At 43.8% G+C, this 24,386-nt stretch overlaps 1 protein-coding gene across 2 annotated transcripts; it reads left to right on the top strand.

Moving 5' to 3' along the window:
* Positions 1-9,853: 9,853 nt before the first annotated feature.
* On the top strand, positions 9,854-18,920 carry LOC139414911 (actin, alpha cardiac muscle-like). Of its 2 annotated transcripts, XM_071162528.1 has the most exons (9): positions 9,854-9,944; positions 13,189-13,342; positions 13,546-13,674; positions 13,982-14,177; positions 15,373-15,534; positions 16,688-16,879; positions 17,715-17,896; positions 18,517-18,614; positions 18,752-18,920. In XM_071162528.1, the coding sequence occupies exons 2-9, from the start codon at positions 13,214-13,216 to the stop codon at positions 18,858-18,860; spliced, it is 1,197 nt and encodes a 398-aa protein (XP_071018629.1). In that variant the 5' UTR covers positions 9,854-9,944; positions 13,189-13,213; the 3' UTR covers positions 18,861-18,920. The 2 variants fall into 2 exon arrangements, with proteins under 2 accessions (XP_071018629.1, XP_071018630.1); XM_071162529.1 differs by having other exon boundaries at positions 9,868-9,944; positions 18,517-18,846.
* Positions 18,921-24,386: the final 5,466 nt, after the last annotated feature.

The raw sequence follows: 24,386 nt of genomic DNA, 5'->3' as shown, positions 1-24,386 counted from the left end.
GGTTGCTAACGTCACCTCAGCCAATGAAATAAGTGCATTTGCAAAAGTGAGCAATGAGCAATGACAGCACCAAAAGCGTCTTGCTTAGATACCAGTAAATTATATTTAAAAAAAATACATTTAAAAAAATACATCATTCAATGTTAATTTCATATTGTAACAAATGCAATGCATAAATGTAAACTTTTTTACACAGGTTATTTTGGTGGAGTTTTGTGCAGAAGATAGCACTTGTTCTCCAGTTGTGTGAAATATTTGCTATTTTTGTCAGTAACGTAATAAAACTCTCCTCATGACTTCTACCTAGTAACTCTCTGTTGTGTCCTGTCATGTGAATGATAAATGTCTTCATCCTTTACCTTCCTCTGTGGGAAGGGTGTTGATTGTTTGGTGATTTAAAGTATGTCTTCCTCCAAAACTCACCGCAACTAGTCTTTTAAAACTACTCTGTTACGAATAGTGTTGATATTAATGCAATTCACAATAGGACAGGTGATTGTAGGCTATTATACAGTGAGTTCCAAAAGTATTGGGAGAGTGACATATTTCTTGTTGTTTTGGCTCTGTACTCCAGCACTTTGGATATTAAATAATACTATGAGGTTGAAGTGCAGACTCTCAGCTTTAATTTGAGGGTATTTTCATCCATATCGGGTGGACAGTTTAGAAATTACAGCACTTTTTGTACATAGTCCCCCGACTTTAGGGGACCAAATGTATTGGGACAAATTCACTTACAGTGCATTCGGAAAGTATTCAGACCCCTTAACTTTTTCCACATTGTTACGTTACAGCCCTTTTTTAAAATGTATTAAATGCATTTTTCCCTCATCAATCTACACACAATACCCTATAATGACAAGTGAAAACTGTTTTTTTAGAAATGTTTGCAAATGTATTCAAAATAAAAAACAGTATTCAAACCCTTTGCTATGAGACTCAAAACTGAGCTAAACTAATAATCTGAAACACAACCAAAACAAACAGCAAATGCATCCAACAAATTTGTGGAAAAACGTGCCACTGTCCCAATACTTTTGGAGCACACTGTATGTGCAATGCAACCCATAAACACACACACACACCCTCCCCAACCCCCACACACCTATAGCAGCACAGGACAACAACAGGGTTAGTTAGCGTTGACATGGAAACTTCCAAAGCACTTCACATATTTATAGAGCTGACACTATCTGACAAACTGCTGGCACGGCCTTATCGGCCTTCAAACGGCTCAACTACCTACTACAGGCCTCTCTTTCAGCACACTGTAAAACACAACTACACAATGGAATGACTGTCAATGACAGCATGCTATAAAACAGAATTACAGACATGGCACCTGGCAGGAAGATGTAACACATATGCATAGAATAGCAAGGTAGAGTGACAGAATTAGGCAGCAGATGCCACTGGCAAACTGTATAGATATTTCGATTGAGACTTCAGTTCTTATTCAAATAGGCAATACACTTAAATAACTCAAATAGAATACTGTAAGTCAAAGTTATTTTCACCCTTTCCAAATTGCATGATTTCATGCTCTTGTCATTCACCTAGTCATTCTTTACACACTACTCAACAAGTGATCTAACTGCATCTAAATCCGGTCTTTACACACTACTCAACAAGTGATCTAACTGCATCTAAATCCGGTCTTTACACACTACTCAACAAGTGATCTAACTGCATCTAAATCCTGTCTTTACACACTACTCAACAAGTGATCTAACTGCATCTAAATCCTGCCTTTACACACTACTCAACAAGTGATCTAACTGCATCTAAATCCTGTCTTTACACACTACTCAACAAGTGATCTAACTGCATCTAAATCCTGTCTTTACACACTACTCAACAAGTGATCTAACTGCATCTAAATTCTGTCTTTACACACTACTCAACAAGTGATCTAACTGCATCTGAATCCTGCCTTTACACACTACTCAACAAGTGATCTAACTGCATCTAAATCCTGTCTTTACACACTACTCAACAAGTGATCTAACTGCATCTAAATCCTGCCTTTACACACTACTCAACAAGGGATCTAACTGCATCTAAATCCTGCCTTTACACACTACTCAACAAGTGATCTAACTGCATCTAAGTTCTGTCTATACACACTACTCAACGAGTGGTCTAACTGCATCTGAATCCTGTCTTTGAGAGAGTATAGAGCAGGGGTCTGCAAACCTTTTGGCTCGAGGGCCACATCAGGATTTTGAAATTCAATGGAGGGCCGCATTTTTGGGGGGACCAATTGTTTGATCAAATCAATTTGCAGGGGCCTCTGGAGTGGTGAAGCGGTCTAAGGCACTGCATTGCAGGACTTGAGGGATCACTACAAACCTGGGTTCGAGCCCATGATGAGTCACAGCCGGCCATGACCGGGAGACCAATGAGGCAGTGCACAATTGGGCCCAGTGTCGTCCGCTTTAGGGGAGGGTTTGGCTGGCTGGGATTTTTTTGTCCCATTGCGCTCTAGCGACTCTTTGTGGCGGGCCTAGCACCTGCATGCTGACTGGTGTTTCCCCAAAAACATTGGTGCGGCTGGCTTCCGGGTTAAGCGAGCAGTGTCTCAAGAAGCAGTGCTTCTTGGCAGGGTCCTGTTTCGGAGGACGCATGGCTCCCAACCTTCGCCTCTCCTAACTACCAATTGGATACCACAATATTGGGGAGAAAAAGGAGGACTCCTGATACTCCAAACTTTTTGAATTTTATAATTTTTAAAATCCATCAGATATTGACTGAATTATAGCACATAAAACATCTTACTGGTACGGAGTTCAGGGATTTTGGTGGGAATACTGAACAGAGTTCAGGGATTTTGGTGGGAATATTGAACAGAGTTCAGGGATTTTGGTGGGAATTCAGGAATTCAATCTATTGCCACATTCCCCCTTTTTTTCTTAGAATGCACTCAAATATAAATATTCTAATGAAATAAGGTATTTTTTAATATTTTTAATATTTTGAGTTAAAATAAAGATAATGATATGCGCCTCAATTGCATTAACACACGGGGCTCATTTGCATATATGAGTACATTAACATAAAGGGGTGGAACAGAGCTGCCACCACCAACCACTTGCTCTGTTTAGTCTTTCCTGCACTCGCCTGTGCTGTCTAGACTGCCTCATTAATTACAGCTGTTGTCACATACTGTTGCATCATTCAGCAAGTCTGTCGATAGCAGGATAGCTCTGATTTAAATAATAATAATAATCAACACGCTAGGCTCTAGATTACACCTCTATATTAAGGGCGAAATTGTGGTGTAGATATTGAGAGGGATGAATATGTAGACAGGGAGTTCTCCCCCTGTATCACTATAATCTGAGTGTTCATTTTCAGGAAGTTGCTTTCATTTCAACGTGTCTAATTTGTAAAAATTTGAACTGTATTGATTATAACTTTTTTCAATTCCCCCCAAAAAATGAACATCCATCAAAACAAAGTTCTCTCTCGCCTCTTTCTTGTGATGTACGTGTTGAGGCAATGCATTAAAGCCCTGATGAAGCTTTAGCGTTCTTATTGGATTGACCTGACTAGATCATACAGGAACAATTGTCCAGACAGATGGTTGAGTTTATGAATTTACGGTTTATTAACCCAACTTTACACAGGCTACTGTTTGGACGTAGCCCTCGCCAAACAGATGAAGGATACCCTATAAAACAACCGTGGCCTTCTCTTGTGAAGGCCAGACATAAGAGAGTGAACAAAGGCTAAACCCAGTCTTAACTTCCAATGCTCCATCCCCCTGCTCAACCCCCCTCCACGCCACTCCGCCAACCGCCAGGAAGCCCGGCGTCAGAACATTCCAGGCATTCCCGTGATTGGCAGATAGCAGGTTGATTGGTATGTCAGACCCCGCGAACACTGGGTACTGGTAAGTACAACACAACCAACTAATAGCCTAACACGTAACACACAGCTGACTGTGCGGGTCGCCACATTATAGATTCAACATAAAGACAATGTATTCCCATGAGCCCATTTCATCCATTACCAGGGTCTGTTTAAAAAACATTTCCGTGGTCGTAACGTTAACAGGCACAAGCAATAGTATGAAAGAGTTGCAGGAGTCAAATTAAAGCAATCAACCTAGCAGAATTTAAGTGACAAGTGGAATTTGCACAACTCAAACACAGGAAGTTGTTGAGAAACACAGATCCTCAGGTGGGTGGGGCATGCGAGTGCTAATGCTAAAAAGCATTTGAGGTCGACAGAACAGCTGCCTATGGTGATGACCACTGCTGCCATGCGCACGCATGCAGCCCCCCCCCCCCCCCCGCCACACACACACACACACACACACACACAATCCTTGTGGGGACCAAACAATCGATTCCCTTTCAAAATTCTATTTTCCCTAAACCTAAACCTAACCCTAACTTTAACCCCAAACCCCTAAACCTAATGCCTAACCCTAACCATAGTTGTAGCCCTAACTCTAAACCTAACCCCTAAGCCTAAAATAGCCTTTTTCCTTGTGGTGAGCGGCGAAATGTCCCAACTTGTCCGAATGTTCCTCGTTTTACTATCCTTGTGAGGACTTCTTGTCCCCACAAGGAAATTAAAAACCAAAACACACACACACACACACACACACACACACACACACACACACACACACACACACACACACACACACACACACACACACACACACACACACACACACACACAGGGCAGGCCAGGCCAGGCAGCTGTCAGAGACAGACATATCCTGGGTCTCCTGTGTTTACCTTATAAGGAAGAAGGTCCCTTAAAATGATGCCCTGTTTCAGACCTGTTCTGATTATTGATTATTGGAGTGGTCCTCATTAATGGAGTGGTCCTCATTATTGGAGTGGTCCTCATTATTGGAGTGGTCCTCATTATTGGAGTGGTCCTCATTCTTGGAGTGGTCCTCATTATTGGAGTGGTCCTCATTATTGGAGTGGTCCTCATTATTGGAGTGGTCCTCATTATTGGAGTGGTCCTCATTATTGGAGTGGTCCTCATTAATGGAGTGGTCCTCATTCTTGGAGTGGTCCTCATTCTTGGAGTGGTCCTCATTATTGGAGTGGTCCTCATTATTGGAGTGGTCCTCATTCTTGGAGTGGTCCTCATTATTGGAGTGGTCCTCATTATTGGAGTGGTCCTCATTCTTGGAGTGGTCCTCATTATTGGAGTGGTCCTCATTATTGGAGTGGTCCTCATTCTTGGAGTGGTCCTCATTATTGGAGTGGTCCTCATTATTGGAGTGGTCCTCATTCTTGGAGTGGTCCTCATTCTTGGAGTGGTCCTCATTATTGGAGTGGTCCTCATTATTGGAGTGGTCCTCATTATTGGAGTGGTCCTCATTCTTGGAGTGGTCCTCATTATTGGAGTGGTCCTCATTATTGGAGTGGTCCTCATTCTTGGAGTGGTCCTCATTATTGGAGTGGTCCTCATTATTGGAGTGGTCCTCATTCTTTCTTGGAGTGGTCCTCATTCTTGGAGTGGTCCTCATTCTTGGAGTGGTCCTCATTCTTGGAGTGGTCCTCATTATTGGAGTGGTCCTCATTCTTGGAGTGGTCCTCATTCTTGGAGTGGTCCTCATTATTGGAGTGGTCCTCATTCTTGGAGTGGTCCTCATTCTTGGAGTGGTCCTCATTCTTGGAGTGGTCCTCATTCTTGGAGTGGTCCTCATTATTGGAGTGGTCCTCATTATTGGAGTGGTCCTCATTCTTGGAGTGGTCCTCATTCTTGGAGTGGTCCTCATTCTTGGAGTGGTCCTCATTCTTGGAGTGGTCCTCATTATTGGAGTGGTCCTCATTATTGGAGTGGTCCTCATTATTGGAGTGGTCCTCATTATTGGAGTGGTCCTCATTAATGGAGTGGTCCTCATTCTTGGAGTGGTCCTCATTATTGGAGTGGTCCTCATTCTTGGAGTGGTCCTCATTCTTGGAGTGGTCCTCATTCTTGGAGTGGTCCTCATTATTGGAGTGGTCCTCATTCTTGGAGTGGTCCTCATTCTTGGAGTGGTCCTCATTATTGGAGTGGTCCTCATTCTTGGAGTGGTCCTCATTATTGGAGTGGTCCTCATTCTTGGAGTGGTCCTCATTCTTGGAGTGGTATTCATTGTGTATCATTCCTTTGTTGTTTATCTGTTATCTGCTAGCTCAGAATGCAATGTTTTATGCATTTATGATAAATGTAAAAAATAAAGTAGTTTGGCTATGTATAGGGTCTAATTCATGTTGTTGAATGTCTGATATGTCTCCTCTGTGTCTGTCATGGAAGGATTCAACATGGATGTCAGCGCTGGAACTTTTGAGGAACATAAAGGCTGAATGAATCAGAGACATATTTTCACTATTGCCATCCTTTGGTGAATACCCTTCACATTTCACAGGAAACAAACTTATGGTGATTCATGTAGTTTTTATTCTCAAAAGTAAATTATAATTGTGTTTTTTTGTATTTGTTCTTAGACTTTAAACAGAAACCGTTGACCCTATCTGTTGTTCAGATCCTCCCTCTACCCTCCCTACAGACAGTGATCTGTTGTTCAGATCCTCCCTCTACCCTGCCTACAATCTGTTGTTCTTCATCTACATGGTTCCTCCTCCCTCATTAAGATCCAGACTACAGTACAACTACAGGGAATCCTGAAGGGTTGTGTTCACAGGCTCTCTACTTACTGCTGTGATAACCCATAATAAATATAGCCCCTTAGCCTCTCCACAGCACGGTATCTAGTACATTTATCCCCCTAGCCTCTCCTCAGCACGGGATCCAGTAAATATAGCCCCCTATCCTCTCCTCAGCACGGGATCCAGTAAATATAGCCCCTAGCCTCTCCTCAGCACAGTATCTAGTAAATATAGCCCCTAGCCTCTCCTCAGCACAGTATCTAGTAAATATAGCCCCCTAACCTCTCCTCAGCACAGTATCTAGTAAATATAGCCCCCTAGCCTCTCCTCAGCACAGTATCTAGTAAATATGCCCCTATCCTCTCCTCAGCACAGTATCTAGTAAATATAGCCCCCTAGCCTCTCCTCAGCACAGTATCTAGTAAATATAGCCCCCTAGCCTCTCCTCAGCACGGTATCTAGTAAATATAGCCCCCTAGCCTTTCCTCAGCACGGTATTTAGTAAATATGCCCCCTATCCTCTCCTCAGCACAGTATCTAGTAAATATAGCCCCCTAGCCTCTCCTCAGCACAGTATCTAGTAAATATGCCCCTATCCTCTCCTCAGCACGTTATCTATTAAATATAGCCCCCTAGCCTCTCCTCAGCACAGTATCTAGTAAATATAGCCCCCTAGCCTCTCCTCAGCAAGGTATCCAGTGAGACTACACTGTGGTTGCATCCCAATGCCACTCTATTCACTAGAGTGCATTACTTTGGACCAGGGCCATACGGTCTTAGGGAAATAGGGTCTAAGGCTCTGGTCCAATGTAATACACTACATAGGGAGCATGGTCCCATTTAAGACGCAACAAGAGAAATGCTCTCGCATAATCAAGATTGAACTCGGTCAAGCTAATACCTCATAGTGTTGATTCACTGTCTGAAACGGGACACAGTGTAACACACAACACCTCGCCATTCTTCTATCCATCTCACATCTCTCCCATTCAGATGACTAGACAGGTGTAGGTATGTATACTGTCATGATACATTTCTAAAACAATGTGACCCTATTGTACTTAAGAGAGACTCCAACAATGAGAGTTGTGAAGTAGTGTTGTTGTGTGAAGAGATTCACCAGGAGATTTCTCAATATGTATTCAACCTAGCTATTAGTCTCCAACATAGGTAGGTACAAGAAGAGTTGTAGGAAGCCTTGGTTTTAAACAGTTATCTTCTTGTGTGAATTCTGAGAATAGACATATTAAAGTAGGTTGGCTACAGATACTCCCTTTGGGTACATCAACATCCCAACACACACACTACAGCAGCTACAAATGGAATACCGCAGTCCAAAATGGTGACGGTGGGGGGGGTCCTCGCATTCCTATTGGACCTTACCGGCCCAAGATTCTATTCTGAAAAAACCCTCTCTGTCTCCTGATAAGATACAAAACCAGAGTGTATGGGGGGATGGAGGGAGGTGACTAATAAGGAGCTGGGGCAGAGTACGTTACTTCCGGAAGCCACCACAACGTGCAGCTGCCGACACCTGTTACCCAGCATGCCCCTAAAAGGAGAGAGAGGAGCCAATCGGAAAGAGGCTACCACCCGGCTGCTGCCACAGGCTGGCCCCAAGACACGTTGAGCCAAGCGGACGGAGAGAGAGGAGGGTCTGGACTCTGGACACTGATTGTTATCCCCCCTCCTCTCTCCTCTCGCTTGGCTTCCAACCCCCTCACTCCTCTCTCTCTCTGGGTGTCTCGCTCTCTCTTTCACTTCCTCCCCCCCTTTAACTTCTAACCCCCCTTTTCCCCCTCCCTCTCAGCTGTCTGGCATATTTTTGGGTCCTCACTCTCAAACATTCCACAACAGCTCTTAGCTGGCAAATATACACAGGCAGTATCCCACCACATACACAATCCCACCACAGACGCTATCCCACCACAGACACTATCCCACCACAGACGCTATCCCACCACAGGCCCTATCTGCAGACCCCCAAGGAGGTCTAAAGTTACACCCCCACGCCATCTACCCTCTTTGATAGACACCCCCACGCCATCTACCCTCTTTGATAGACACCCCCACGCCATCTACCCTCTCTGACAGACACCCCATATCTGAGCTTAGTCATTATAACGCGACTGTATCTCTGTCATGGATAGGAGGACAGTTTCAGTGAATGGAGCTGAGATTTCAAGCTTCAAGTTTCAGTTTTGGTATGTAAATAAAATACAGTGTCTGTGTTAAGTTGTGACTTCAATATTTCACTCTGTGTTGGGATGAGATGACAGCCAGTAAGGAGTCAGTCATGATTGACGTGAATAAATAATGGCTTGGTTGTCTGTTATCAGCCAAAAGGTGTGGGAGAGGGGGAAAAATCATCCATTCATCAACATGATAACAGACCTGACAGATAAACAAGCTTCTGTTACATTCAGTGACAACACTTGTAGGCTATTTGAGACATACATTCATATACAAAATATAAATAACACTCTCAATGTATGCTTTAGTCATTTATAATCATTGTCGATAAGCAAATGAATATGCAAATTATGTAAAACATGGAGATTAATTGTGTGTCCTCCATTCTTTTCACTTCATTTTCTCTCCTTTATAACACAATAACAAACAGGGTCAAATCTGATACAGCAGTAAATTATTTTCGCTCCTCCAATAGGAAGGGCCAGAAATTCCTTGACAGTTTTAATGTATCTGAATACGGTCACGAATGGTCTGAGCCAATCACAGGTCTTCAAAAGTCAGTCTGTTAACACCTACTTCATCATGACACAACTATAATCAACCGTAACACTGTAATGGAAACAAATCTAGAAATAATCCCTTTCAGTTCACTCTGCCAATCAATTCTTATTTTTGTACCAGCCAGCCAGTCAGGGGCGGGACTAGATCCCTCCGTCTCCTAGGTAACAACACTCCGTTTTAGATGGCGTCCCATCACAAAGAAGGCCCTGAGTGACACAGGATATACTTTCTAGTGAACCGTTATCTAGCAGCTCTTATTTGGGCTTCTATGAACTCCTGGTCCTGCCCACAGGCCCCCGGCCACCGGCCCCAGGCCCCCGGCCACCGGCCCCAGGCCCCCGCCCACAGGCCCCAGGCCCCCGCCCACAGGTCCCAGACCCCCGCACACAGGCCCCAGGCCCCCGCCCACAGGCCCCAGGCCCCCGCCCACAGGCCCCAGACCCCCGCCCACCGGCCCCAGGCCCCCGGCCACCGGCCCCGGGACAAAGGGAGGTATTTAAGGGACACCTTTCACCCTCATCCTTTGTCCCAGTGGAAACTCCAGTCTTGGCGTACAACTTGGTGAGTGGCTTCTTTTGCTTTGTTCATGTTCCACTACTGCCCTGTATCACTGTTTCTCTAGTGGACTCAGTACTGTCTATAACACTGTTTCTCTACTGGACTCAGTACTGTCTATAACACTGTTTCTCTACTGGACTCAGTACTGTCTATAACACTGTTTCTCTACTGGACTCAGTACTGTCTATAACACTGTTTCTCTACTGGACTCAGTACTGTCTATAACACTGTTTCTCTACTGGACTCAGTACTGTCTATAACACTGTTTCTCTAGTGGACTCAGTACTGTCTATAACACTGTTTCTCCACTGGACTCAGTACTGTCTATAACACTGTTTCTCTACTGGACTCAGTACTGTCTATAACACTGTTTCTCCACTGGACTCAGTATTGTCTATAACACTGTTTCTCTACTGGACTCAGTACTGTCTATAACACTGTTTCTCTAGTGGACTACGACTACTTCAGACAGACGACAGAGAGAGGGGAGAGGAGGAGGACTACATGACTTGGTGGTGTTATGAAGGATTCACACTTTTGTGAGCTACTCTTGGGAAGCATGGTGCCGCTGTGTTGTTGTGGCTTTGGAAAGGGAAGAAGGATGTTTGGTTTAACTGCCGGGAGCTGCTGCTGCGGTTGAACGAGACAGCGCATCACCACATGTAGAGTTAATGCCTACAACGGATGTCTGTCTACTTCTAATTGGCTGCTGAGAGAACGATGTTTTGAGGTTGTTGAGAGAAGGAATAAAGGGTGGAGAAAGAAAGAGAGCTGAAAGGAGCTGAATGGGGAGACAGGAAGACAGTACATGTAGTTCAGCAGTCTGCAGCAGCCAGGCTTGTTGTCATTGATTGACAGGCCGTGCTGGTGGCAACACGTGTGAAGAGTGATCTGGTGATCAGTGATCAATGATCTGGTGGATTGACCAGGGGGTCAGACAGAGGAACAGATCGCCCGCTGTGGAGCGCCAGGCCTCTGACCACTGGACAGGTCTACTAATGAAGGGAGGTGTCATGCCAGTGTTGGCAGACCTTTGGCTGGCTGGTTGGCTGGCTGGTTGGCATGGAGGGATGAAGCGATGAAAAGATACAGAAAGAGGATAATGGATTGAGGAATGGAGGGAGAGAGGGAGAGAGGGAGAGGGGGATGTAATGGAAAGGTGGACTGGAGGGACAGAAATACATGCTCTGAAGAGAGCTGCCAGGCCAAGCCTGGCTGAAGAGAGGGATGGAGAGGGACAGTAAAAGGGGTAGGGAGGGATAGATAGAGGGAAGCAGGGAGGGATAGCTGGACAGTAACAGGAGTATGGAGGGATAGATAGAGGGAAGCAGGGAGGGATAGCTGGACAGTAACAGGAGTATGGAGGGATAGATTAAGAGGAGGTTGGGTGGAGGATTAGAGGGACAGTAACACATGCTCTCCAGCTCCCCTACAAAGCATACAGGAGGTACTATTGTGCCAACAGTTACTTGGCCACCACTGTTAATTGTCAACAGACAAGTTACTTCAGCTGTGACAAGGCTCTGTTAGAGATAGGGGAGGATTGAGGAGGATGAGGAGACGGGGGAGGAGGTAGTGTTCCGTGTGGCCGTTGTTTGGAATGACAAGGGCCATGGTTAAGAATAGAGACAGTAGTGTGTGTGTGTGTGTGGGGGGGGGGGCTCTACTATGTCCCTGTTTGGCTTTAAAGGGCAGCTCTGACAAAGAGGGAGAAGATAGGTTATCAGTGGTCAGTAAGAGTACTAGGTTATTTCAATAACGCTTTTGAAAAGTTATTTCTAGGAACATTTGAATTTATTTGCACTATTAAAATACTGACAACATAAAAAATAAAAAAATATCATGGCATTAAGCATTATATCAGACAATAATGATAACATATTAATTCACCAGTCACCTCCTTGGAGGATGTCTTTAACGTAACTGATTCCTAAATGTACTGTACGGTGCCTTCGGAAAGTGTTCAGACCCCTTGACTTTCTCCACATTTTGTTTTACGTTACAATCTTATTTTAAAACTGATTCAATATCTTTTTTTTCTCAGCAATCTACACACACAATACACCAGAATGAAAAAGCGAAAACACAGTTTTGCAAATGTATAAAAAAATGTAATACCTTATTTACATAAGTATTCAGACCCTTTGCTATGAGACTCGAATTTGAGCTCAGGTGCATCCAGTTTCCATTGATCATCCTTGGGATGTTTCTACATCTTGATTGCAGTCCACCTGTGGTAAATTCAATTGATTGGACATGATTTGGAAAGGCACACACCTGTCTATATAAGGTCCCACACTTGACAGTGCATGTCGGAGCAAAAACCAAGCCATGAGGTCAAAGGAATTGTCCGTAGAGCTCCGAGAGGATTGTGTGGAGGCACAGATCTGGGGAAGGGTACGAAAACACTTCTGCAGCATTGAAGGTCCCCAACAACACAGTGGCCTCCGTGATTCTTAAATGGAAGAAGTTTGGAACCACCAAGACTCTTGCTAGAGCTGGTCGCCAGGCCAAACTGAGCAATCGGGGGAAGAAGGGCCTTGGTCAGGGAAGTGACCAAGAACCCGATGGTCACTCTGACAGAGCTCTAGAGTTCCTCTGTGGAGATGGGAGAACCTTCCAGAAGGACAACCATCTCTGTAGCACTCCACCAATCAGACCTTTATGTTTGAGTCGCCAGACAAAAGCCACTCCTCAGTAAAAGGAATATCTGCATAGGTGTACAGAGGCCCATTATCAGCAACCATCACTCCTGTCTTCCAATGGCACGTTGTGTTAGCTAATACAAGTTTATCATTTTAAAAGGCGAATTGATCATTAGAAAACCCTTTTGCAATTATGTTAGCACAGCTGAAAACTGTCGTTCTGATCAAAGAAGCAATAAAACTGGCCTTCAGCACAATACCTAAGGAGAGGATGGATCATCAGCTGAGGATGGAGGTAGACACAGACCTGCTTCTTTTCACGTATAGCTTGTGGTTGGATGTCTTGTGAGACTGCAGTGGATCACTACCCTTAAAGTGGATCACTACCCTTAAAGTGGATCACTACCCTTAAAGTGGATCACTACCCAATAGTTGTAAATGTAGCTGTTAATGCAGTGGCAGCCTCACGTCCAGTGATAAGCTAATGTACATGGTGTTTTGTGTGTATATATAGAAAATCTAGGGGTAAATACTGTATCTATGTACATCAGTGTTAATGTGCTCAGACAGAGCTCTTACCACTGTGTCTCTCCTTCTAACAGAAGGCCATCTGAAACAAGACCAATCATGTGTGACGACGAGGAGACTACCGCCCTCGTGTGCGACAACGGCTCTGGCCTGGTCAAGGCTGGGTTCGCCGGTGATGATGCTCCCCGCGCTGTGTTCCCATCAATCGTTGGACGTCCCCGTCACCAGGTAAAAAACGGATAGCCGTTGGCCGTTACTAACTGATTTGTTTGTTTACTTATGTCATGACGTCAAAGATCATAGGCTATATACAGATTATGTAGTGTAGTTTACGTTTGTAGCGTTGAGTTGGCAATGAGACTCGCGTAAAATTAAATTCATGTGTTGTGCGTACGGCGAACTCTCCTGACCCGTGTTTGATCTCTACACAGGGCGTGATGGTGGGTATGGGACAGAAGGACAGCTATGTGGGAGACGAGGCTCAGAGCAAGAGAGGTATCCTGACTCTGAAGTACCCCATCGAGCACGGCATCATCACCAACTGGGACGACATGGAGAAGGTGGGACCCAGAGACGCCACTAGTGATATTAGACACTTGTGAATGATTTTGTAAGATGATTAAAAGCAGAACTTCATGTCTCAAGATACACATATACTTAGAGACAAGAAGCTAATGACACTTGGGAAACTATCCAATATGATGCAAATAGACTTATGAAACGTAACACATCCGTCATTAATATGTCATGGTTACATTATGCAAAACAACGTGACTTCAACGGGACAGCTACATCTTTCTCTATCTCACACTGCGTTCTGTTCTCGTAGAACTTCTCTGACCATCTCACTCCTCCTTCTTCCATCAGATCTGGCACCACACCTTCTACAACGAGCTGCGCGTGGCCCCTGAGGAGCACCCCACCCTGCTCACTGAGGCCCCCCTCAACCCCAAGGCCAACAGGGAGAAGATGACCCAGATCATGTTTGAGACCTTCAACGTCCCCGCCATGTACGTGGCCATCCAGGCCGTGCTGTCCCTCTACGCCTCCGGTCGTACCACCGGTGAGTTTCCACAGGACTTCCGACAATCATATTGCATACTACAATACCACAGTAGATACCATACTACAATACCATATACACAATAGATACCACAATACCATATACATAATAAATACCATACCACAATACATTATACACAATAGATACCATACCACAATACATTATACACAATAGATACCATACCACAATACCATATACACAATAGATACCAAACCACAATACCATATACACAATAGATACCATACCACACTACATTATACACAATAGATACCATACCACAATACATTATACACAATAGATACCATACCACAATACCATATACACAAATACCATACCACAATACCATATACACAATAGATACCATACCACACTACATTATACACAATAGATACAATACCACAATACCATATACACAATAGATACCATACCACAATACCATATACACAATAAATACCATACCACAATACCATATACACAATAAATACCATACCACAATACCATATACACAATCAATACCATACCACAATACCATATACACAATAGATACCATACCACAATACCATATATACAATACCATATGCACAATAGATACCATACCACAATACCATATACACAATAGATACAATACCATATACACAATAGATACCATACCACAATACCATATACACAATAAATACCATACCACAATACCATATACACAATAGATACAATACCATATACACAAACACTTGGTATAATGCTACAGACACAATATTTTCTACTCCTATGACGACATGGTTTGACATTAATAAGTGCTGTTTACATTACTCACATAATATCCTTTAGTCCAGGTCTGGGCAACTCCAGTCCTCAGGTGCCTAATTGGTGTCACACTTTTCCACCATCCCTCACAAACACAGCTGATTTAAACTAATTGCATTCTAAACTGAAGATCATGATTAGTTAATTATTGGTGTCAGGTGTGTTAGCTGGGATTGGGGCAAAACTGTGACACCAATCAGGCCCCCAATAGACTGGAGTTGCCCAGGCCTGATATAGATACTTTAAGGGTAGTGATCCACTTTAAGGGTAGTGATCCACTTTAAGGGTAGTGATCCACTGCAGTCTCACAAGACATCCAACCACAAGCTATACGTGAAAAGAAGCAGGTCTGTGTCTACCTCCATCCTCAGCTGATGATCCATCCTCTCCTCAGGTATTGTGCTGGACTCTGGTGATGGTGTGACTCACAATGTCCCCATCTATGAGGGTTATGCTCTGCCCCATGCCATCATGCGTCTGGATCTGGCCGGTCGAGACCTCACTGACTACCTGATGAAGATCCTGACTGAGCGTGGCTACTCCTTCGTGACCACCGGTAAGATGGCCACCAAGAACCAAGATTTCTATAGACAGGATTAGTTTCACATTATACAGAGACAAGTTGAGAGAACATGATCTTGGTAAGATAGTATAAACCTATCTATGATATGTTTAGTATACTAGGATTCAACCAACATAAAGATAAGCCTATCTATGATATGTTATTTATTATAAACTGGGTGGTTCGAGCACTGAATGCTGATTGGCTGCCATGGTATATCAGACCGTATACCACAGGTATGACAAAACATTTATTTTTACTGCCCTAATTACGTTGGTAACTAGTTTATAATAACAATAAGGCACCTCATGGACTTGTGGTATATGGCCTATATACCACGGCTAAGGGCTGTATCCAGGCACTCTGCATAGCGTCGTGTCTAAGAACAGCCCTTAGCCGTGGTAAGAGTATTCATCCCGCTTGGCGTTTTTCCTATTTTGTTGCATTACAACCTGTAATTTAAATTGATTTTATTTGGATTTAATGTAATGGACATACACAAAATAGTCCAAATTGGTGAAATTAAAAAAGTACTTATTTTAAAAATGGAAAAGTGGTGCATATGCATTCACCTCCTTTGCTATGAAGCCACTAAATAAGATCTGGTGCAATCAATTACCTTCAGAAGTCTTTGAGGCTCTATGTAGCGTCTTTGAGGCTCTATGTAGCGTCTTTGAGGCTCTATGTAGCGTCTTTGAGGCTCTATGTAGCGTCTTTGAGGCTCTATGTAGCGTCTGAGGCTCTATGTAGCGTCTTTGAGGCTCTATGTAGCGTCTTTGAGGCTCTATGTAGCGTCTGAGGCTCTATGTAGCGTCTTTGAGGCTCTATGTAGGGTCTGAGGCTCTATGTAGCGTCTTTGAGGCTCTATGTAGCGTCTGAGGCTCCATGTAGCGTCTTTGAGGCTCTATGTAGCGTCTTTGAGGCTCTATGTAGCGTCTTTGAGGCTCTATGTAGCGTCTTTGAGGCTCTATGTAGCGTCTTTGAGGCTCTATGTAGCGTCTGAGGCTCTATGTAGCGTCTTTGAGGCTCTATGTAGCGTCTGAGGCTCTATGTAGCGTCTCTGAGGCTCTATGTAGCGTCTTTGAGGCTCTATGTAGCGTCTAATGTTGGGCTTGATTCAACAACACTCTGAATCTCCCCACTACAGCCGAGCGTGAGATCGTGCGTGACATCAAGGAGAAGCTGTGCTACGTGGCCCTGGACTTTGAGAATGAGATGGCCACCGCTGCCTCCTCCTCCTCTCTGGAGAAGAGCTATGAGCTGCCTGACGGTCAGGTCATCACCATCGGCAACGAGCGTTTCCGTTGCCCAGAGACCCTCTTCCAGCCTTCCTTCATTGGTACGTATATCTATCTCTCACTCTCTCTCAATTCAATTCAATTTCGATGTACTTTAAGGGGCTTTATTGGCATGGGAAACATATGTTTACATTGCCAAAGTAAGTGAAATAGATAATAAACAAAAGTGAAATAAACAATAAGAAATTAACAGTAAACAGTAAAATACACATACAAAAGTTCCAAAATAAAAGACATTTCAAATGTCATATTATGTCTATATACAGTGTTGTAATGATGTGCAAATAGTTAAGTACAAAAGGGGAAATAAATAAACATAAATATGGTTTGTATTTACAATGCTGTTTGTTCGTCACTGGGTGCCCTTTTCTTGTGGCAACAGGCAACAAATCTTGCTGCTGTGATTGCACACTGTGGGAGTTTTTCCAAATTTGGATTTGTTTTCAAATTCTCTCTGTCTCTCTGGTTCCTCTACAGTAGACCATGTTCACCTTACCATGTATCTCTCCACACACTTACTTCACATTTGACTCTGTTGCCATACATCATGTGTCAAACTCATTCCACGGAGGGAAGTGTCTGCAGGTTTTCAATCCTCCCTTTGTATTTGATTGATAAATTAAGGTCTAATTAGTAAGGAAAAGGAAAGACCAAAAACTTGCAGACACTAGGCCCTCCCTTCCATACATGTCACAACACTGTCCTCTAGTGTCCAATGGACATTGCCATTCTGTTACTGTTAGATTCCACACACAGCCATTTAATGTAAGCATAATTTATCTATTCCTTACATGTCTAACTCATGTAGGTCACCTACATCCTGTCTGTGGAGGTGTCGTTGCTCACCAAGTGTCTCTTCTCATCTCACCTGCTCAGGTATGGAGTCTGCTGGTATCCATGAGACCGCCTACAACAGCATCATGAAGTGTGACATTGACATTCGTAAGGACCTGTATGCCAACAACGTCCTGTCCGGAGGTACCACCATGTACCCTGGTATTGCTGACCGTATGCAGAAGGAGATCACCGCTCTGGCCCCCAGCACTATGAAGATCAAGGTGGGGCAACACAGGAGGAACTAAGTTCCAATAAGTCAATTCCATTTCAATTCTCTCCTATGCTTTTCACTTCGGAAAATTTGGATTTGATATTGGAATTTGGTGTACTTTCTGAATTGAAATGGAATTGACCCCAACCCTGATGTTCACACTAGTGTACTACTGAATGAAGCCATGTCTTGGGAGTGTATTCTATGTGGTATGGTAGTATGGACATTGGAACATTGACTATTTCCAACAGTGTCGGAGCCGTGGATAGGCTGTAGGTTTACAGGAGTTGCCCCACTATCCTCCATGTTCAGCCAACTATCCTTTACTTTAAATAACAAACCATGTTTGCCTAATACTGTACACACACAACACTGGTTCAAATCAGCAACACTGTCTGTCCACTGTGCTAGAGTACATAAGAGTTCTTAACCAACCCTCTCCATACACTTCACTACAATAACATGCTAAATTGCCATTTTGACTAGAATGGCTAACTCTGTATATCCACAGCTTTGATTTAAATCAGCAACACTTGTGCACTGAGCAGCAAAGGATCTTAGCCTCTGAGATCTTAACCAACCCTCCACATCTCTCCTCTCCCTCTCCCTCTTCCTCTCCACCTCCTCTAGATCATCGCTCCCCCCGAGCGTAAGTACTCTGTGTGGATCGGCGGCTCCATCCTGGCCTCTCTCTCCACCTTCCAGCAGATGTGGATCAGTAAACAGGAGTACGACGAGGCCGGCCCTTCCATCGTCCACAGGAAGTGCTTCTAAAACATCCCATCTACCCACACCTCCTCTCCCTCTCCTCTCCTCTCCACCTCCTCTCCTCTCCACCTTCCAGCAGATGTGGATCAGTAAACAGGAGTATGACGAGGCCGGTCCTTCCATCGTCCACAGGAAGTGCTTCTAAAACATCCCATCTACCCACACCTCCTCCATACACATTCACCCTCCTTCTGTTGTACCGTTGACTGTATATACATGTTCTGTTGTAATAAAATAGTTGCTTGTAACAATAAGCATTAAGTTACTTTGTTGTTGGATGTCTGTTCGGTTTGAGGAAACACATTCAGAATACATAAAATAGTGTCTGATCTTCATTATAATTAGACTATCTGGGCCCTGACACGGAACCCAAACTGGCTGCGCTCGTGCGCTATCGTGCATACATTTATTTATTTTGCCCCCCCCCCACACCCCAAATGCGATCACAACAGGCAGGTTAAAATATCAAAACAAACTCTGAACCAATGACATTCATTTCGGGACAGGTCGAAAAGCATTAAACATGTATGGCAATTTAGCTAGTTGGCTTGCACTTATCATTTTTTTTTTTTTACCTTTATTTAACTAGGCAAGTCAGTTAAGAACAAATTCTTATTTTCAATGACGGCCTAGGAACAGTGGGTCTAACTGCCTGTTCAGGGGCAGAACGACAGATTTGTACCTTGTCAGCTCGGGGATTTGAACTTGTAACCTTCCGGTTAGCTAACGTTAACTTGTCCTATTTAGCTAGCTTGCTGTTGCTAGCTAATTTGTCCTGGGATATAAACATTGAGTTATTTTACCTGAAATGCACAAGGTCCTCTACTCTCTACAATTAATCCACACATAAAACGGCCAACTGAATCGTTTCTAGTCATCTCTCCTCCCAGGCTTTTTCATCTTTGAACTTATGGTGATAGCATCTAAACTTTAATTGTATTACCACGACAACCGGCAACAAAGTTCGTCTTTCAATCACCCACGTGGGTATAACCAATGAGGAGATGGCACGTCAGCGCGTTCTGCGTCATAAATAGGAATGAGTTCTATTTTAGCCCTTGGCGTCGAGGACGCTCGTTGGCGCGCGAGCAGTGTGGGTGCAATAATTGAATAACATGGATTTCTACATTTATTTTGCGACGCTCGCACACGCGACGTGTCCAGTCTGGTCAGCATGTGAGGCTGCGTTTACACAGGCCCCCCTACTCAGACTACGCCCCCCCCCCTCCCCCCCATTGGTCTTTTGACCAATCAGATCAGCTCTTTTGCCAACAATTGGGCTGCCTTTGTAAACAAAGCCTAAGTAAAACGAACTGTTGTAAATAATCAACCACACGAGGAATCATAAGCATTGCTACCGAAACAAGATGACAGTAACAGTGTGCCCATGGGTTTCAACGATTCCAACCCTAGAAAAGAAACCCACCATGACCCATTGCTGAAAGTTAGGCCACAACCTTCTGCATCCCAGAACATCCTTGCCCTTTTCATCAATCCTCTGACAAGCAGTACCCTTCATTTAGCCAGTTTACCTCATCTGAAATTATAGTCGGGGGCCGGTTTCCCAAAAAAACATCTTAAGGATAAATTGGTTCTAAGATTAACTTCGCCTTAAGATGCTTCTGGGAAAATAGGCCCAGGTTGACTTGTATTTGACGGAACTACATGTTTGAATATGATACTACAACGCCACCCTCAGTCTGATGAATGTATTACATCTGCCAGAGAGGCACTTAATTGAATGGTGTGTTTTCAAAGTGCCACAAGTGATTCTGATAGCAATAATTAATTAGCAAGAACAACTAGCGACTTTTCAGAATCGTCCGCAATCGTGTTAAAATAGTATGCCTGGCAGTTACTGGTCAATGACATTTAGGAAGATTGCTTCGTTTCCACCTGCAAAAAAAGTTACAGAAATGTTAAGATTTCAGATAGGCATAGTGAAGTGGTTTGGCTCTATGTTTTGCAACGTCTTCGTGTGGTTCATGGGATAAAAGCTGAAAAACTGTCGGAAGAAAGCGAGAGGAGTTACTGGTGAAACACGGGTGTTTAGAGTGACGCTGGAGAGTTTACCACAGTGCTAACGTAAACTCATACATCGCCTTGGTTCGTACAATTGCCCTTATTTTAGCGCCCCAAAAACGTAATACTTCCAGATCAACTGTAATGTCAATACCATTGTAAAGCACAATTTCTCCCCTTTCCAACAGAATCAATTACATGACCTAAACGCTGCCCGTTTATGCATAATTCAAGCAGGCAATGAGCCCCGTCGGTTCTTTTTAAAAATGGCGGGTGGGGAAGCGAAACTAATGCGTGATAGTGAGAAGGAGAGATGTTGTGTGGGAAAATTGCTTTTTTTCACTCGATCTGTCCAACTTATCACCTTATCGCCTCTAAAATGTAAATCAAACACTATAAAGAGTTTATATAATGTGTCATTATTTACCTACTTGAAGGTTTGTGTCGAGTTTGAATCGGGTTTTTAGGGCGGTGCTAAAGTGATCTTAGAAGTAAACAGCGGCTTTGAGAATGATGCTTTGAGAATGATGATCGCATGCAGTGATGACGCAAAAAATGACTAGGTATTCCCCCTTACCCCAGTCACTGTCAATTTCTTGTTTTTAAAGGATGATAGAAGTGCTACACCTGGTGGAGAGAGATTGTAAGACAGAAATAGTTTATTTATGCGTGCTGTACGTTACGACATGGCACGTCAAGATGTAACGGAGGGTCAGTTTTTTTTACTTTTCTCCAATACTATAGAGCCATTACCATGTCAATCAATGCTTGAATAGAACTCTAGTTCACACCCCCGATTTTGACGTCAACACAGTCGCTACAGTCCCATTAGTTTTCTTTGTAGCATCGTTTGAATGTCGCGGTTACGCACATTTCTACGGAATGGGGTGAGTTTACGTTACATAGCTGAGTATGGGCTGCTACCCTGATAAGAACACACACGTTTCAATTTAAGTAACTTTTTCAATAGACCTCCAATATATGTTTTTTTTTTTTTAAGTAAGTGACAAATGATTCATATCCCTTTCAATGTGGATTCTTGTGAACAACTGCAACATGCTGGTACTGATGGCCTGTTCAGAAAAATCAGGCTCTGTTGTTCGTCTGAGGATCGCAAGTGGTGTGAGTTAACCATAGGTTCTCTGGTGTTAAATGCATGGGTCATGGTAGCCCAAGATGTGCTCTTACAGAGTCCGTTACTCCTTAAGGTCCAAGGACCTCGTGTTATTTTCAGAGGTAGACTGGCTCTGGCAGCCTTAAACAGCCAAATATTCCATCTAAATGGGACTCGTTTCTCAATTGCGATACAATTCTAGAAATAAAGCCCTTTACTTTCATATCACATGAAAAAAATAAAAGTGTATAATGTCTATTTTACATTATTTTTATTTTTTTCAGTGACACCATGTTTCCGGCAGCCTTCTTCCATTATACCCAGGTGTGGGGAGCATGCTGGATAGCAAATTAACACAGGCGGTCCCTCTGTCTTCCGTAAACGTGCTGTGTAACATGACGATATGGCCGTGTGGAAACAGTAACCCTACGAAGTGGTATTTTTTTGTGTTTTGACCATTATTTCACACTTAAATGAAAGAGAAGGTCCTTATGATTCCACAACCGTACCGAAAGCAATGCTTGGTGATGTTCAAACCGAGCGTAGGAGGTTCAAGTCAAATTTCAAATGACATTTTATTCGTCACATACACATTTAGCAGATGTTATTGCGGGTGTAGAGAAATGCTCATAACAAAACGCGCCCATACAGAAGACTCATTCATTCAATGACTCTTGTGTAATGGAACTGAGTCATGGTGGTTGATCCACGGACCAACTCAAGCCTGTGTTGTCTGCTACATCTATTTCACAGGCTAAGCTGGACCACTGGGAAGCCTGCCTATCCACAGCTCTCCCTTGTGATGTGGCCAGCCTACTGAAGCTGTTCTGTCTGGAGCTTCCATAACCCCCCACCCCCTCCTAGACATCCACTCTGCCCTGCTAAAGGCCCAGCTACTGCTCACTGTGGAGGAGAGGACCTCGGGCCACCCAGCTGCTGTCCTGCCTACTGCCTGACAAGAACTGTGCCTTCCTCACACGTTTTCCATTTCCTCTCAAAGGTCTCCCGCAGGTAATGTGTTCAGAGCAGAGCCAGGTAATGTGTTCAGAGCAGAGCCAGGTAATGTGTTCAGAGCAGAGCCAGGTAATGTGTTCAGAGCAGAGCCAGGTAATGTGTTCAGAGCAGAGCCAGGTAATGTGTTCAGAGCAGAGCCAGGTAATGTGTTCAGAGCAGAGCCAGGTAATGTGTTCAGAGCAGAGCCAGGTAATGTGTTCAGAGCAGAGCCAGGTAATGTGTTCAGAGCAGAGCCAGGTAATGTGTTCAGAGCAGAGCCTGTGCCATTAAGGTCCTGACCTCTTTGAAGAGGCTGTAGTATACTTACATACTGGGAGCTAAGTTACCATTCTATTTTGGAACTCATGTTCTGTGCTGTGAAATATATTTAAATGCGTTTCCCAGATTGAGATGCGTATAAATTTAGCAGATGCTTTGATCCAAAATGTCTTGCTGTACTATACAGTTCCTGCAAAGGTCATGTAATTGTTTCCTCTCTGCCTTCCTTTCCTTTTCTCAGGTGTGCTGCAGAGTACAGGGCAAAAATGTATTATTTTATGCTATTCTCTTTCCTACAAAGCAAAGGAAAACAGAGCATGATTGGGTCCTGCCCCACTTATGATAGTTGTAACCGTGAACTCTTAACCGTTTTGACTTTCTTTACTTCTCTCAGAATGGATTCGGGGAAACGTTGGGTGGTTTTCAGCCAAAAGGCTGAGTGACGTGTCCGCCTGTCTCCTGATCTGGGGAAAGCTGTACCGAACCACCCTGGAAGAGCAGGAAGCTGTACCGAACCCCCCTGGAAGAGCAGGAAGCTGTACCGAACCCCCCTGGCAGAGCAGGAAGCTGTACCGAACCCCCCTGGAAGAGCAGGAAGCTGTACCGAACCCTCCTGGAAGAGCAGGAAGCTGTACCGACCCCCCCTGGAAGAGCAGGAAGCTGTACCGAACCCTCCTGGAAGAGCAGGAAGCTGTACCGAAGCCCCCTGGAAGAGCAGGAAGCTGTATCGAACCCTCCTGGAAGAGCAGGAAGCTGTACCGAACCCCTCTGGCAGATCAGGAAGCTGTACCGAACCCCCCTGGAAGAGCAGGAAGCTGTACCGAACCCCCATGGAAGAGCAGGAAGCTGTACCGAACCCTCCTGGAAGAGCAGGAGACATACCGCTCTGGATAGAGTTCTATTCATCACATGTAATGGTCCATATGGCAGTTGTCGTGGTTTTTATGATTTTTGCATTAAATATAAAAATGGGGGTTTATCAATGTCATATTTTATTGTAAAGACATTCTGTTATATCTTTGGAGCCTTTTTGACTGCATATTTAATTGATTTCCCTTTACATATTCCCTGTAGCCCACCTGTCCAATATGTCTGTAAAACTTACTTTTTTAATAAATAGGCCTTTTAAAATGATTTTTCTTTGGAATCAAATTTATGAAAATTGACGACTATTTTAGCCACAGTTTAGGCTATTGCATGTTTGTCTACTAATTTATAAAGAACACGAAAACGCCACCCTGATGCGCTAAATTATCGACATCGTTTAAAGAAATTCACGGAGAAGCCAGGGATTGTTTTTGTGCCTGTAAGAGCCAGCAAGGTA

This window comes from Oncorhynchus clarkii, chromosome 8, assembly GCF_045791955.1.
Source record: "Oncorhynchus clarkii lewisi isolate Uvic-CL-2024 chromosome 8, UVic_Ocla_1.0, whole genome shotgun sequence".
Taxonomy (NCBI): Eukaryota; Metazoa; Chordata; class Actinopteri; order Salmoniformes; family Salmonidae; genus Oncorhynchus; species Oncorhynchus clarkii.
Note: the sequence above shows the minus strand (reverse complement) of the source record. Positions and strands in the feature narration are given on the sequence as shown.